Below are 16079 nucleotides of genomic sequence, written 5' to 3' on the forward strand. Positions count from 1 at the left end.
TTTGGCAACAAACTTTCCGGTGATCAACCTCTGGGCAAATAGTGAGGTTGGTTCACAGATTCCTAGACCATACCAGAAGCCCATCCAGCTTGGCAGGATCTTCCAGACTGCAGTCTGTGGATATTCTCTGAGAATCCAGGCTCATCTCCCCACCATGGGGAGGAAGACTCAAAGATTAAATCTTTTGGATAACAATGCTAAAAGCGCAGATAATCGGGTGGCTTATTTATTCCAGCAGAAACCTCCCAGAAAGTCTCTTCTGCTGGGTACAGAGGACCTAATTTTTAAGAAGGGCCCCAAAGTCACTGGTGTTTTGATTAGACAAGGTGGGAACACTGTCCTCTTCTGCTGCCATCAAGGGCAGGTGCCTAAGCTGACTTCTTCAGGGGCAACCAGGAAGCCTTTTAGGCCAAGTGAATGGAAAACTGACTTCTAGAACCATTCTCAACCCTAGTATTCTCTTTTCATTTTGCCTCTGAACCAGGACAGATTGAGAGAAAAGGCCTGGGTTCCAATCCCAGCCCTGTGACACTGGGCAAATCCTCTGATCCTTAGCTACCTCATCTGCAAAATGGGAATGCTACTCCTCGTGCTACCCACTCCACGAGGTTATGAGGAAATTCCATTGGTTGGCAGTGAGCTATTTCTATGATTGATATTATCACCTGTCATCAATAGCATCACCTGAATGTTGTTAGACACAGGGTCCCAGTTTTAAGCTATTAAAGCTCCAAGTGCACTGAGAGTTCTGGGACACCTGCATATATAAACAGATCTATCAGTAGTTGTTACTACAGAGCAGCAGCGTCATACAATGCTCCCATCCCCCAGGCAAATGAAACCAACAAAACCAGAACTGAGCACTGGCTGCAGGAAAGCAAAGAACCATCATGAATCTCAGAGAGCTGGAAGCCTCTGCAGCCCTGCCCCTTTCTCTTACCTGTAGTATACCCCAATGTGCCCTTCTTCAATCTTGTGCACAGCTGAGAAGAGGGCTGCACAGAAGAAACTAGTCGCCACAGCCACCACTGCCCCTACTTGCGCCATTGGGAAGCTTTTACCCTGGAGAAAGGGTACAGGGAAACACGTGACGGTCAGGACCCAGGAGAAAAGCTACAACAGTATTTCACCAACATGCATACCTTGCATCATACATGACTGCCTACTCAGATTTGTTCCTGTCTTGATGCCAGTGGAACATAAAACTAAATTTGCAATCACTTTTACCTGATTTTTTTTTATATCAAGGAAGTACATGTCATCAAAAATAAGGAGAAATATCAAGTATTAGGGTTTGATAAATGCAAGGTACTTTGGGGAGTATCTTTCAGAGAAACCTCTTTGCAAGGGCTTGTTGTATTCTATATATATTTTCCAACTGAATCTGTCTTTTGGAGTCACCAGTGCAAATGCAGATTCTCTGAGCACGAGAAACCAAACGATTGCAGGACTGCAGTTTCTATTCTTGCCAAAATAGCCAGATCCCTGAGGTGTTCAACTTGAACCTTCAGCCTCACTGACTGGATCTAGTGGGATCCAGACCATCACTTCACCTAGAGTATGCCATCCTTACTACAAAACCTCTCCAGTCTTTATGGATATTAGACTGCCCCTAATTCTGTTGCCCTTTACTCCTAGTCTTGTCTTACATGGCCCCAAGGATTGTCCCTTAAGGATCAGCAGAAGGAGAACCCTTGAACAACATTTATATCTCCTAAAACGTCCAGAAACTGTATTCCGCGGCCCCTAATGTGGAGCAGGTTTCAGAGACAGCTATAATCCAAGGGAGAGCATAAGGTAGAATTCAGATTCATCCTTCTCTTCTTGTGAGCCCAGAGACACCAAAAAACACAGGATCTCATGAGCTAGAGAGGATTTTAGAGGCATCTCTCCTCCTATCACAATGATAAGGCATTGTTCAGCCTCTATTGGAAGGCTTGCAGTGATTGAGAACACTCTCCTTTCCAAGGCAGCCCATCCCACTTTTGGCATAGGTATAATTGTTAGGAAGCTGTTTCTTGTATTAAGCTGAAACCTGCTGTCCTGCAACTTCTGCCAGTGGCATCCAGTTCTGTCCTCTGGGACCAAGCAAAATAAGTATAATCCCAATTTCTATTGACAGTCCTTCAAATACTGGAAAACAGTGGTCATGTCCTCCCTCTAGTTCTCCTCTGGCTAAACACCCTCAGGCTCTCAACTAACTGATCTTCCTATGGCACAGTTTGAAGTGACATATATTTGTCAAGGGGGAACAGGCCAGCTGCAAGTGCTGACTGACCAAATTATACAGGATGTCAAATGAACAGGAGACTGTGGCTATGTAATTCCAGCCAGAGCCACCCAATGCTAATTGCAGGGTATTTCAAAGGAAACTGTTATTTACTCTTTTCACATGCTAGGGTGATAGACAGTATATGCACAGCAGGGTTCCAGGGCAGGATTTTCTAGAGAGTGCCTCCTCCTCTCTCCTTTCCCCCATTATTCATTTGGCCTTTAATAGGGTAGGGCCTTGTCACTTGGGAAAATGACTGAATCCACAGCACTGCTTTATACATGCTACTTGAATAACACTTTATAGCTGATTATTCCCCAAGGATATCTGTTGACACAGGAAAGAAGGGCTCTATGGTCTAGAGAGTCTGGCCATGAACATCCAGCTGGGCTTAGACATCAGAAAGCTTTAGAGAAGTTATTACTGCATTTATTTTTTGGCAATGGCCTCTGAATAATAAGGGACAACTTCAACTCCCATGGGCCCTTAGCACCCAAAGAGATTTACTGCAAAGACCATTTTTCACATCATTGTGCTGTCTGAACAAAATAAGTTCTTTGTGAGAGGGTACACATAGTACTGCTGTGGCAGCCACCTCTTAGATTTTCCAGGACTGTCCAGTTTTCCAACCAGGAAAGTATTCTTTGAAAGAGATCTTGAAGAAGAAATACCTTTTGTCCAACCATGTGTAATGATTTTTAATTTGGAAAATATGGTTATTGTAACTATACTGGCAAGTGGTGAAGCAATACAGTTTAGAAATATTAGTCAGTAGCTGGTTAGCTCTCTGCCTTGGGTCTATATCAGCAAATTTTACCTTCTTATCCCTACATCATAAGGTGGGCGTGAGAATGGGTAAAGAAATAGGTAGCAGGTATCCTCAAGAGCATTAGCTTAAACTTGCAAAAAAGCCAAGATTGAGGTCTTTGGATTCAACAGTCGTTATATGCCATCAGATTGGAGCAAAAGCTGGTGCAACAGAGAGGTCAGAGTGTCCTACGGATAAAGGTGGGGCTTGATCAAGTGCCACTCCAGGACCCAAAGGGCAGCTTGTTGAGGTGGAAAGTATTCTGGGTTTGGAGCCAGAAAATCCAGTTTTGAATGCTGGCTCTTCCATTCAATATTAGGCAGGATTTAAATCGTGATTTCAGGTTGCGAAGAACTTTGCACTTGCTAGCATTTATGCCTCGCTCTAAGACTTGTAATGCACTTCACCCTAGCTAGCATGAACACAGGGCTTTAAGGTTTGCAAAGAACTTTGTACTAGCTACATGTTTGTTTAGTTTATTGTTGCTTAGTTGTTTTTTCAGTTGTGTCCGGGTTTTCTTGGCAAAGATACTGGAGCGTTTTGCCATTTCCTTCTCCTTTTCGCTTTACAGATGCAGAGACTTAGGCAAGCAGGGTTAATTAAGTAACTTGCCCAAGGGACACACAGTTAGGAAGTGTCTGAGGCTGCATTTGAACTCTGGTCTTCCCGGACTCCAGGCCAGGTACTCTATCCACTGTGCCACGTAGCTGCCCTCTAGCTAACATTAACACAGCGCTTTAAGGTTTGCGAAACATTTTACAACTCATTTCATCCTCACAACAGCCCCGGGAGGTGGGTGCTATCACCCCCATTTAGCAGGTGCAGCAGCTGAGGCACACAGCTCGTGTCGGCCGAGTCCACTGCTCTGTGACCACCTCCCGGTCGCTTCACTTCCCTGGCCCTCAGCTTCGTCATCTATGAAATGGGGCGAGGAGGAAGGAGACTTTCGACGGTCAAGGTCCGATCCCTTTACTGTAGCCCTTAAAACAAAAGCTACCCGGGTCGTTGAGAGCGGCCGGCCAGACTCCGGCGAGGTCCTTGGGCCCCACGTCCGGGAGGAGGGTGGACCAAAGAGTGTGGGGGGGCAGAGGCCCCCTGGAGCAGCGAGTGTCGGGAGGCAGGGGCGGGAAGGCGGACCTGGAACACGGAGGGTCAGGGGTGCAAGGGGCTTTGGGGATCCTCAAGTCCAGCCCCCCTCCCCCTCCGTGGACAGTCGAGGAAACTGAGGCCCAGAGACTCGCGGGAGGTGACAGGAGTCGGGAGGGGGCGGTGGGCTGGCAGATCCCCGCCCGGAGGGTGAAACCTGAGCTGGGGGGCGGGGGTCAGGGGAGGCCCCAGGAGAGAAGAGGCACGAGGGGACAGAGTTGGGGGAGCGGGACCGGGCGGCGTCTAAGGCTGTCCCTCCTGGCGCTCAGTACCTGTCCAAGCTCCCTCCCCGGGGAGCCGCTGCCACTCCGCTCAGCACAGCACGCTTCCTCCTTCCGGGTCCGTCGCTGCCGTGATACGTCATCAGGAGGCGCGGGGGGCAGAATTCCTGTGTCTCCCTCTCTCCCTAAGTCTTCCTTCCCTGCCCCGCCCCCACCGGGCCTCTGCAGCCGGCACCGGTCACCTGCCCCAATCGGCCACGAGGGGGCGCCCGTCCCTCGGTCCCACCGTTCCCGGGAGGGGAGGGAGGAGCGAGGGCTGCGAGGGGAGGGAGGACAGAGAGAGAGGCTGGACAATGAATGGATGGACTCCTAATGGGGTGGGTGGACAGGGAATAAAAATTTATCCCGGAAAGTTATGAAGATGGGGGTGTGGGGGGGGAAAGGAGGAGGATGTCAGTCTTGCCCTCGCCCAGGATGCAGGGGTCAATTCTCTCCATTTCACAGATAGGGAAACTGAGGTCCAGTCTTTCTCTAAGGCAGAAGACCCTAGAAAGGAAGCAGGCAAAACATGGAAAGCTTTCCGTCCGTTGGATTGGAGAGGCAGCCTGAGCCCTGCTGGGTACATAGGATCATAGGAGTTAGCAATGGAAGAGATGTTAGAGAAGGAAACCGAAGCTCAGAGAGTTTAAGTGCCTTGCCCAGGGATACAAACTAAGGTACCGACAGCGTACCAGGTGCTCGCTCCATCGGTGTCTGTTGAATTGAGGAGGGAAAACGCACAAAGAAAGCTGTAGAATCAGCATTCGAACCCAGTGCTTCTGACTTCAATGCTTTTTCAGTTGCTGGAGGTTGGGAAGAGAAGTGAATCTATAGTGTTATCCAAAGACAGATCGTTATCTCTTCAGGCCCCTTCTTTGAGATTTCTTTAGGGCCCTTCCAATGGTGTATCTCTAGGAATTGTGAATGCAAGATGGCAAAAGGGATGGATTAGGCTGTGTTTCGCTTTATAAAGGATTCTTCACTGTCCACGTTGGGGTCCTCTGATTAGCACACCCTGCCCGATGGTTTGGCCTGATGCAGACGCGCAGGTCTCATGTTGGGTAGATTGTGCCACAAGTATATTTTGTTAATGAGCAAAGAGAAGCTAGGAGTGATGTGTCACTGTAAAAAGGGCACTTTCCACAACTGCCAGTCTCAGAACTGGAGAACCCAGGATGATGTGGGGTTTTAGATAAGTTGCTTTACTTCTCGGAGACTCGGTTTCCACCTCTCTGGAGATGAGGTGGTATGACACAATACATAGAGGGTTGGCCTTGGTGTTAGGAAGAGTTCTAGTCCCATCTGTGACAAAGGATAGATGGGAGAGTAGAAAGAGAAGAGACTAAGCGTTAAGTGCCTATGATGTGTCAGGCACTGCGCTAAGTGCTTTGCAATATTGCCTCATGCAAACTTCACAACAACTGTGGGAAGTAAGTGCTAGTATTATCCTCATTTACAATTGGGGAAACTGAGGCAGACAGACATGAAGTGACTTGCCCAGGGTCTCAGAGTTAGGGTCAGAGGTAGGATCTGAACTCAGGTGTTCCTAACTCCAATTCTAGGGCTCTATCCACTGTACCACCTTGCTGTCTCTGGAAAGAATACTGCTTCTGGAGTCAGAGGATCTGGGTCAGCCTAGATGGTCTTTGAAGTCCCGCACCATCTGGTCCAGTCCCTTCTTTTTACAGTTGAGAAAATCGAAGCCCAGGGAAGTGAAATAGTTTACAGAAAGCCATACTGATAGTAAGCATCAAGAGGTAAGATCGAACCCGGGTTTCCATTTAGAGTGTGGGCAAGTTTGCCAGCAGGGCAGTGGAAGAAATGAATGCTAAGACTCTGAGTGGGATTTTGCCTTACTGGAATGTTGCCCACTCCCATATTGCAGCTCTGGAGGCCAGTAAAGATGGAAGCCAAAGAAAATCTAGACCAGTGGTTTTCTATTTACAGAGATTTGCCACTAGGCATCTCTGCCGTGTGTATGCTCCTCAAGCCTCCTGTGGATGAACAACGAGGTAGCTTTGGCAGAGTGTCACGTGGGGGCCAGAGAGAAGGGCACTGATATCTGGTAATAACAAGAGGGAGTATTGTGAAGACTCAAGTCTCAGAGTCATAGAACCACTGAAATGGAAGGCACCTCACAGGCCATCTATTCTGACAGATTCTTGAACAAGAATGCCCTCTATAGCATAATTATAGCTGGCATGTACATATTGCTTTAGAGTTTGCAAAGTGACTTACATATATTATCTCATTTGATCCTCACACCAACCCTGTTATTATAAAAATATTAATAGCAATATTAATATCTATTAACAAGATTAATAATTATTAATAATATTAACATTAATGATATTGTTGACGATATGATCCCATTTTATGGATCAGAGTAATAGCTTAATAAAGGCTTGTTGACTTGACTTGTTAACATGCAAGTGGAAGCCAAGGCTGAAGAAGGTTAAGTAAAAATAGCAAACATTTGTGTAGCGCTAAGATAATATTACAAATATTATCTCGTTTGAGCCTTATAACAACCCTGGGAAGTAAGTGCTATTATTATAATACCCATTTTACAATGAGTGAACTGAGGCAAACAGAAATAAGTGGCTTGCCCAGGGTCACGTAGCTAGTGTCAGGGATGGGTTTCAAATGTTGGTCTTTCCTTACTCCTAGTTTAGTGCCCTTTCCACCATATCATGCTATTCTCAACAAGCGGTCCTCTAGCCTCCACTTGAAGATCTCCAATGATGGGTATCAGGGTGGCTTCTTGTACCCTTGGGCAGTTCTAATGATTAAGAAGGAGCTATTCCTTTGGTGGAGCTGAAATCTGTCTCTTTGTGATCACCTCTGGCCAGTGGAAGTCTTTACTCTGGCCATCATCTCCACTCTCTTCCTGCTGGAAAATTGGACTCTACCCCTTGGAACCTCCCTTGGCTTTTGGCCAGCATTGGCCTCGTTTTGCTCAATTCTAGGTCTTTATGGCATTCCCAGATACCTCCATGACAAATGTATTCCCCTCCCCTCTCTACACCTTCTCCTTTTGCAGATCTCCGTTATAGATTCCATTGCCCATTAGAATATAAGACCCTTGAAGGCAGAGACTGTCTAGCATATTTTTATTTATATCTCCAGTGCTTAGCATTTAATAAATACTCTATGTATTTATTGTTTACCCCTGTATCTATGTCTAGTATCTCCATCTGTCTATCTATCATCTATCTACTTATTATGCCTGTTTCTTTCCCCTGGAGTCTAGCAAAACTGGTTTAATCTCTCTTCCATGTGACAGCTGTACAGATATAATGTCTCCCCTAAATCTTCTCTAGGCTCAGCATCCCCAGTTATTTGAACAGATCCTCACACGACATATCTTCTTGTCCCTCCGTTTTCTATTCAGCTCCCTTTCCCCGTCAATTTCCTTTCTACAGCTTGTAGTCCAGAACTCAATACAATGCTCCAGGTGTGGTCTGATGAGGGCGGCGGGCCTTTACTTCCTTCATTCTCAGTTGAGGAAAAGCTGGCTGCAAGTGGGAAGAAGGGTCTTTTGTCTTTGGTTTTTATAAATATTTTGTTATGTCCAAGATACAAAATTGGAGAGGAGAAGAAAAATGGAAGTACATGCTATGCCTGTGGATGCCTAGAAAGAGGGTACCTAGAAGGATGAGGAGTGAGCCTAGCTAGGTCAGAGCCATAGGGGAAACTCCCATGTATCCTGGGGTGAGAAATCAGAGGCAGATGATTGAGCAGAGAAGACTGAGAAGGAACAGTAAGACAAGTAGGGGGAAACAGCAGTTCTATGAAATCAAAGAGAAGAGAGGACATTCAGGAAGAGGAGAATGTCCCACAAAGCCTAAGAGCCGAAGAGAAGTTAAGAAGGATTTTGTTGCTGAGTTGTATCCAACCCTTTGTGACTCCATTTAGGGTTTTCTTGGCAAGTATACTGGAGTGGTTTGCCATTTTCTTCTCTGGCTCATTTACAGATGAGGAACTGAGGCAAATAGGGTTAAGTGACTTGCCCAGGGTCACACAGATAGTATTTGAGGCCAGATGTGAACTCAGGAAGATGTGTCTTCTTGAGTCCAGACTCAGTAGTCTATCCATTTCACCACCTGATGGAGGCCGGTAGAAGGTCACTGGCTTTAGGCAAGGAAGACATTGTTGGTAATCTTGGAGGGAGCAATTTCATAGAAAACAAGTTCAGGATCATTTGTTTAGGAAGTTGAGAGTAGTGGTTGTGATATCTCTTCTTACTCTATTACAGAAAGCTCAGAGTGATTTCTAGATTTTAGCATAGTATACTAGAAAGAATACTGGGTTCAGATTCTGAGGAGCTAGGTTCAAGTTCTGACTTTGCTGCTTACTGACTGTATGTCCTTATACCGGTTACTTAATTTCTGGAGGGAGTTGGTTTCCCATCTGTAAAATGAGAGGATTAGATTGGATGGCCTTTGAGGTCCCTTCCAACTCAAAATCTAATGTCATATCATAAAGTGGCTAAATCAGAGATGCCCACAATAGGCTATGGTTCAAAGCAACCATAATTCTTACTCATTCTTTATACACTATAATCTGGTGCTTGAGCTGCAGAAATAAAGTTGTCAGAAAACACAGAAAGAGAAGACTTTTTATTTCATCCCCTGCTGGGGCTAGGTGGTTTCATTTCCATTTAATGGAAAGATGTGTAGTATGGTGTAATACAAAGAACATTAGGCTGAAAGTCGGGAAAGTTGGTTTTGAGTGGAGGCTCTGACTTTAATTAGCTAGGTGGCCTGAGGCAAACCATGTACCCTCCTCCACCTCAGTTTCCTTGTCTGAAAAATGAAGGAGTTGGTTTAGATCCATCTTTGCTATGTTATACTATCCTTGATAGAAAAAGTTTGGGGACCATGAACTCATCCTAATGGATTGGCTCACAAAGAAGGGAATCACTTATTCTCTGGAAGGACAGATTTAGGGAGGGGACCCTGTTGTAAATCCAGTTGAGGAGGACTTTCATGCCACTTAAAAAAATCAGGCCCGAAACAGCCATAATGTTTGTCAGGCCACATTTTACTGTTCTTAAATAAGTGTGCAGGGTGTGGGAGATGAAATATGGCAGGTATTTGATTTAAAAAGCCGGCACAGATTTAATGTCCTGATAAAATGTATTAAATCTTTTAAGGTTTTAATGAATCTAGTATGTGTTTCATAAATCAAGGAACGCTGCGAAGCCGTCTCCCAGTTTAATAAGAGTAAACTAGGAAATTGCTCTGAGCAGAAGCAAAATACATTTATATCACATCGAAAAGTAATAGATTTTTAAGCAGTGGGGTCTTTCTGGGGCTTTCTGAGTCGTTTGCTTATTACACTGCTCTGGTTCTTTCAAATATTAAACCACGGGCAAACATGTGCTTAACCATATAAAGATGTGAAGCTGCACAAAGGTAAATATTATTTGTAAGAGCCGGGAAAACAAAGCCTGTGCTTTGCAAAGTTTTCCACCAGAGCCAGACTGCATTTCTGCACAGAACCCTGGATGCTATTTAACACTGCTGAAGGTGGAGGGGTTTGTTTTTGTTTATTTTTTAAAAGGAAAAGATTATTATTGTTATTATTAATTAATTAACCTTTATTATCTCCACTCTTCCCTAAATTTCCTCCCACCTCCCCCTTTTCCTACCCTTCCCCCGCACAACTGCCTGATTGAAGTGGTGAGTGCATAAAAATCCTTTTCGACTTTTACTGGTTCTCTTTGGAATGGGCTCATTAAGGCAGCTTGCCTGTAGTCAGTCAGACTGGCCAGAAGGGGAATCCAGGAGCCTTTCGTCGCTTTTAAATCCAAGGAAAAGGGGGTTCCCTTTGGTCTTGCTCCTCTCCTCACAGTTTTTGTCTCCCAGTCCTTTCTCCCTCCCACCCTGCTTGGCCTCCTAGTCAAGCTCCCTGGCCCCTGGTTGGGGCAATGCCTCCAGGTTGGGTGAGGTGGCCCAGGGCAAGGAGACCTTTGCTCCTGGGCCTTTGTTCCCAGGTGCGACTGCCTTGGGCAACCGCAGCCTGTGGCGCTGGGGAGGTGGCCTTGGGTCGTCAGTTGGGGGTTGGGGGGCTCCAGCATTCTTGTGCACAAAAGCTGGCAGGGCTCGTGAGCTCTGCAGGGGAGGGAGCGGGGGCCCATAAAGCTCACTGTGGAGAAGCCTGTCCAACCTCATTAGCTGTCACGGGCAACAATACTGATCTGGCAATAAAGGCGATTCCAAACCTGTTGGTCATTAATCACCCGCCTGACAGTTTCGAATGGCGCTGGAAAAACCTCATCCCTTTCCACCACCCCCGCCCCCTTCTCCTGCCCAGGCGCTAACGTTTAGAGTTACCTCCAAGCGTATACGTGGTTCGTGCGGCTTTCTATGTTGTTGTCCTGTTCCCCTGGGCCACCCCTCCCCCATGTGCCCGAGAGTGATGGGGGCAGGGGGTGGGGGGTGTACCCAGCCTGGGAGGGCCCTGCTGGTGGCCCAGAGCTTGGCAGTAAATAGAGGAACTTTGTAGGACAGGAGCTGAGAATGGGGAACTGCAGTTTCCTTGTGGCATAGATCCGGCCACTTTGGGGGTGAGAGGCCTGGTCTCCCTGCCAGACCAGGAGCTTCTCGGGAGCCAGACTCATGTCATTTTTCATCTTTTTCCTCCCCAGAGACTAGCTCGCAGTGTCTTGACACATCAAGTTTGAATCACCTTCCTGGGCCTCAGTTTCCTCACCTGTTAAATGAAGATCGTGAACTAGAAGATCTCAAAGGGCCCTCCTTCCAGCTTTAAATCCTATTATTCTAATAAATGGCTATTGAACTGAATAGCTAGAAGCTAGAAAACTTAGAATGAGTGCTTCCCCCCACCCCCAGAAATATTGTTTGGAGCCTACTTAGTCTGATTCACATCCCACCCATTTTCCTGTTCTCAACATTGGAGAGCTATGGTGTAGGGCTACTCTGATCAGTGTCCAGAGCACCGGTTTTAGAGTCAGAAAATACCTGGGTTTACCGAGTGACTTCTAGTTGCTGCCTGTGTGACTATAGGCAAGGGACAACCTTATCCCCTTTTGGCCTCGATGTCCTTATTTGTAAAATGTTAAAGGTTGGATAAGACGTTCTCTAAGTTCTTTTCCAGTTCTGTGACACTATGACTGCTCCTTAAATTATCTCTTACGCTTCTTTCCCCACTGATTTCCCCGAACAGGAGGTGATTCAAAGAGTGATTTCCAGACTTCTACTCTTCTGGATTCCTTTGCTAGGTCCTGCCCATGGTAGAATTGTGAAGCAGGCAGTTTATTTTCAGAGTTTCCTTGCTTTTCCTTTCTACACCCATTCCCCATTCATTTCTTTTCTTTTTTCCTCTTCAGCTATAGATTACCCTTTTCTGCTTTTTGGAAAGAGAAATGTCTCTATCAGAATTACTCAAGGGAAAGGATTGAGTATCAGTCTCTTACCTGATAGTATGATTTTAAGCCAAAGAATTCCATCCACTAAGGTAGAATTTCAGGGTCTGTTAAGTAGGTAGGGAGGTGATTTTGGGTGGGGGAGAAGAGTTCTTTTCCGGATATCCATGAAATCATACTGTCAGGCCATGGGAAAGATAATCCAAAAACAACTCATATTTCTATAACATTTTAGAATTAATGAAATGTTTCCTTCACAATTGCCTATCATCTCTATTTTGCAGGTGAGAAAATGGAGGTTCAGAGAGCTTATCACTTACCCAAGGTTACTTGGCTGATATGTATCACAGAGGATGTAATAATAATTCCTGTTTATAGAACACTCAAGGCTAATAAAACCACATTATAATACTGGTAATATACCTATTTTTTGGTAAGCAGTGTCCACAACTTTAGCTGACCCTACCTTCAAGTCCTTTCCTTAGTGCCTCCTTGGGGCACTGGGATTAGCCTTCTCTTCTCTGTTGTTGTTGTTCATCACTCCAGTGGTAGTGCATACAGATACAGAGGGCTTCACCAATGAGTTTAATTGCAGTGACCCCAGGCTGTGACTCTTACTAGTTGGTGCCTATCTCCCTATTTTATAGTTAAGTATATAGTTAAGACCAGAGAAGGCAGGTAGTGGACTCCTGAGCAAGCCACGGATCTGAAGGGGATAAGAATTCATAGCCTTTCCATTTTTATGCAGTTACTTGAGCCTTCTGGAGCCGGGATACTTCCTAGAAAGAAAGGATCTACTTTTGCCTCATTTTGTAGGAGATGAAGAGAGCAAGGGCAGGGGAAACTCAGCCAGGAATTTCTGAATCAGTCCTGCAGGTGGTATTCACATGGTGCCCCCTTTGCTCAGACAGTTGTCCATATGGCGGGAAGAATTGGAGAGTAGATGGAATGCTGATGGGTTGGGAGAGAAGGAAATCTTAATGCAACCTTGCAGGAAGTATCTAGAAAAGAAAAAAAAAATCTGCCCATGGCCTCATCTGCATTTACCAAAGGTATCTCTGTTCTCTCTAACCTTGATGATGTTCTCATCTTCATATTCTTTACATGATTTTTGTTCAGTAGTGTCCAACTCTTTGTGACCTCATTTGAGGTTTTCTTGGAGTAGTTTGCCATTTCCTTCTCCCACTCATTTTACAGATGAGGAAACTGGGCTAAGTGACTTGCCCAGGGCCACACAGCTAGTAGGTATCTGAGGCCAGGTTTGAACTCAGGGAGACGTGTCTTCCTGACTCCAGGTCAGTGTACCATCTAGCTGTCCCAGTGCTCTGTATGATTAGGGAAACAAACACAAACATCTGCCTGTATCTGATCTGTGCAGTCACACACTACTTTGAGAATCAAACTGAAAGAAAATAAAGGGGGAGGGCATACTTGAATGCCTGCTTGCATGGGCAGCTAGGTGGGACAGTGGATAGTGTCAGGAAGACTTATCTTCCCGAGTTCAAATCTGGCCTCAGATTTACTAGCTGTATGACTCTGGGCAAGTCACTTAACCCCGTTTGCCTCAGTTTCCTTATCTGTAAAATGAGAAGGAAATGGCAAAACACTCCAGTATCTTTGCTAAGAAAACCCCAAATGGGGTCACAAAGAATCTGAAACAACTGAACAGCAACGAAATACTTGAATAGTTACCCCTACCCCCAAGATCTGCTCCTTGATTCCTTTAGACCTTGGTATCTCTTTAATATACTTTAACACAATCTGTTTATTTTGAGAACCTCAGAGTTGGAAGGGGCTTTTCCATCAAGGCCTAGCTGTGCTTGACAAGGAATCCCCCATATAACATCTCAAGCAAGTGGTTGTCGAGTCTTTACTTGAAGCCCTCCAGTGATGGAGAGCTCATTATCTCCTGTGGCAGCCTGTTCTATTTATGTAGCACTTCTTATATCAAGTATAAATCTACCTCTCTGCAATTTTTACTCATTTCTCCTAGTTCAGACTTCCAGGGACAAGCAGAACAAACCTCATCTTTCTTCTACATGATATTTTCTCAAATACGTAAAGACAGCAAGAATTTTCCATCCTGTCTCCCCTCCTTTCCTTCCCCAGAGTTCTCTCTTCTCCTGGTTAAATACTCCCAGCTCCACTGATCCTCTTTTGGATCCATCCCAGTGTGTCAGCGACTTTCTTCCCCTTGAAGACCTAGAATGCTCTTATAGGATCATTGATTATCATCTAGTCCCACCTCTACATTATACAGATTGAGGACACTGAAGGTTCAGTGATTTGTGCATGGTCAAAAGAGGTAGGAAGCAGCAGAGCTGGAATTTGAACTCAGATCATTTGACTTTAAGTGCAGCACCCTTTCTACTGCCTCATGCTATACCAGGCTGTGTTTACTCTCTACTTATTGTTTTAGTGTTTTGCAGTCAGTGCTCCAGAGAGCTGATTGTTAAATTTTCAGTGTGAGCAGTTACACCTTAGAAATGAGCAAACACTAGAAATCGGGGCTTGATTTATTGTTTTGGTGATTGTCTAGACTTAAGAAAGTGTTGGAGAAAATATTAATAATGCAGATTAAACTTATAAGTTTGTTGTGTATACATTTCCCTCTAGAGAGCTACTGATTAGTCTATTAACAAGTATGTATTAAGTATCCTAATGTCATTATCTGTCTGGCATTGTGCTAGTCTGGGTACTTTAAACATGCATGAAACAATAGTGAGGAATATCCTCAAATATCTAATTAAGTGCTAAATTATTTGGCACAAGCAATAAGTGCTATAGAATTATAGCTTGTGTGGAGTAATTCAGCACAGGACCAGCTGCCTGAAAGAGAGAGTAATATAGTGGAAAGAATACGGGAAACCCAGATTCAAATCTTGGCTCTGCCACTTATTAATTCTGCACCTTGAGTAAGTCACTTAACCTTTCTAGGACTTATCTGTAATATGAACCTAATAACATCTGTACTATGCACATGTACTATGTACAACGAATGGCAGTATGGAATAGTTGGATCGAGGGCTGCCTTGGTGTTGAAAGACCTAAGTCCTGCCCTTGACATGTGCTGACTGGTTGACCAGTCATTTGATTTCAATGCCCTGGGCAACAATCTGAGACTGTAAGTCATAAGTTACATAGCAATTTCCCATCTACTTCAGCGGGAGTATTTTGCACATCAGCCCCCACACTGATGAAAACTTAGGTCCAGACCAAAACGAAACAAAACCAGGTCGTTGTAAGTTTCCAATGAAATAATGTACATAAAATGCTTTGTAAATCTCAAAGAGCTATATAATAATAATTATTATTTCCATCATTATTTCTGTAGTGCTTACTATGTGTCAGGCATTAAGTAAAAGCTTCATAATTATTAACTCATATGATCCTTATAACAACCCTGGGATATAGGTGCTATTATTATCCCCATTTTCCAAATGAAGAAACTGAGGCAAACGGGTTAAATGACTTGCCCAGGGTCGCGTAGCTAGTAAGTGTCTGAGACCAGATCTGAATTCAGGTCTAACTCTAGGGTCCTGCTGTATCCATTGTGCTACCTGACTGTCAGTAATCGTCATCATCATCATCATCATCATCATCATCATCATCATCACCATCATCATCATCATCACCACTGTAATAGCTCACATTTGTATTGTCCTCCCAGTTATTTCTTCTAGAGCTCTCATTTCATTTATAATATGCTTTTTAATGTCTTGTTTTATCTCCTCCAGGAATCCTAATAGACTTTGTGGTCAAACAATACCTTTATCTGAGGCTCTGCTCACAGTCTTTACGGAGTTACTCAATTCCTCTAGGCTTGTGTTTTGAACATTCCTTTATCCACAAAGTTTTCTGGATCTTGCATACTTATATGCATGAGTGGACCACTTTTTGGTCTTGCGTTAACATTGTCTGAGATCTTGTCCTTTGCCCTCCTTTCTGTTGGTGTCTGCTCTGTATGAAGTGCTTGCAGGTCTCAATCTCACCTGTATCCTAGCTGAGGTCTTTAAGGCTGTCAGGGGTGGCTCAGGTAAGCTGCTGCAAACTTTTAGAATCCTTAAGTCAGGCAGGACTATCACTGCTCTCTCTCTGGGTTCTTGGTAGTTTTGCTAGCTCCTGTCCTCATGAACTTGGGTGTTTAACTACCTAGGGCTTAGCAGCTGGAGTACTCCGAGCCTGTGGGAGCAGAACAGC

At 44.9% G+C, this 16079-nt stretch overlaps 1 protein-coding gene across 3 annotated transcripts in view; it reads right to left on the reverse strand.

Moving 5' to 3' along the window:
* The window catches only part of ERLIN2 (ER lipid raft associated 2), a 35284-nt gene extending 24438 nt beyond the window's left edge, over positions 1 to 10846 (reverse strand). Inside the window, exons 1-2 of one of the 3 annotated variants that reach the window (XM_036749139.1) lie at positions 10828 to 10846; positions 941 to 1062 (exon numbers count right to left, since the gene is read on the reverse strand). In XM_036749139.1, coding sequence (XP_036605034.1) covers positions 941 to 1047 — 107 coding nt within the window. In that variant the 5' untranslated portion in view covers positions 1048 to 1062; positions 10828 to 10846. Of the gene's footprint in view, positions 1 to 940; positions 1063 to 3089; positions 3695 to 4498; positions 4643 to 10827 lie in introns of those variants that run through there. The other 2 variants (XM_036749137.1, XM_036749138.1) reach the window with 2 other exon arrangements.
* Positions 10847 to 16079: the final 5233 nt, after the last annotated feature.

Source organism: Trichosurus vulpecula, chromosome 3 (genome assembly GCF_011100635.1).
Source record: "Trichosurus vulpecula isolate mTriVul1 chromosome 3, mTriVul1.pri, whole genome shotgun sequence".
Lineage (NCBI taxonomy): Eukaryota > Metazoa > Chordata > Mammalia > Diprotodontia > Phalangeridae > Trichosurus > Trichosurus vulpecula.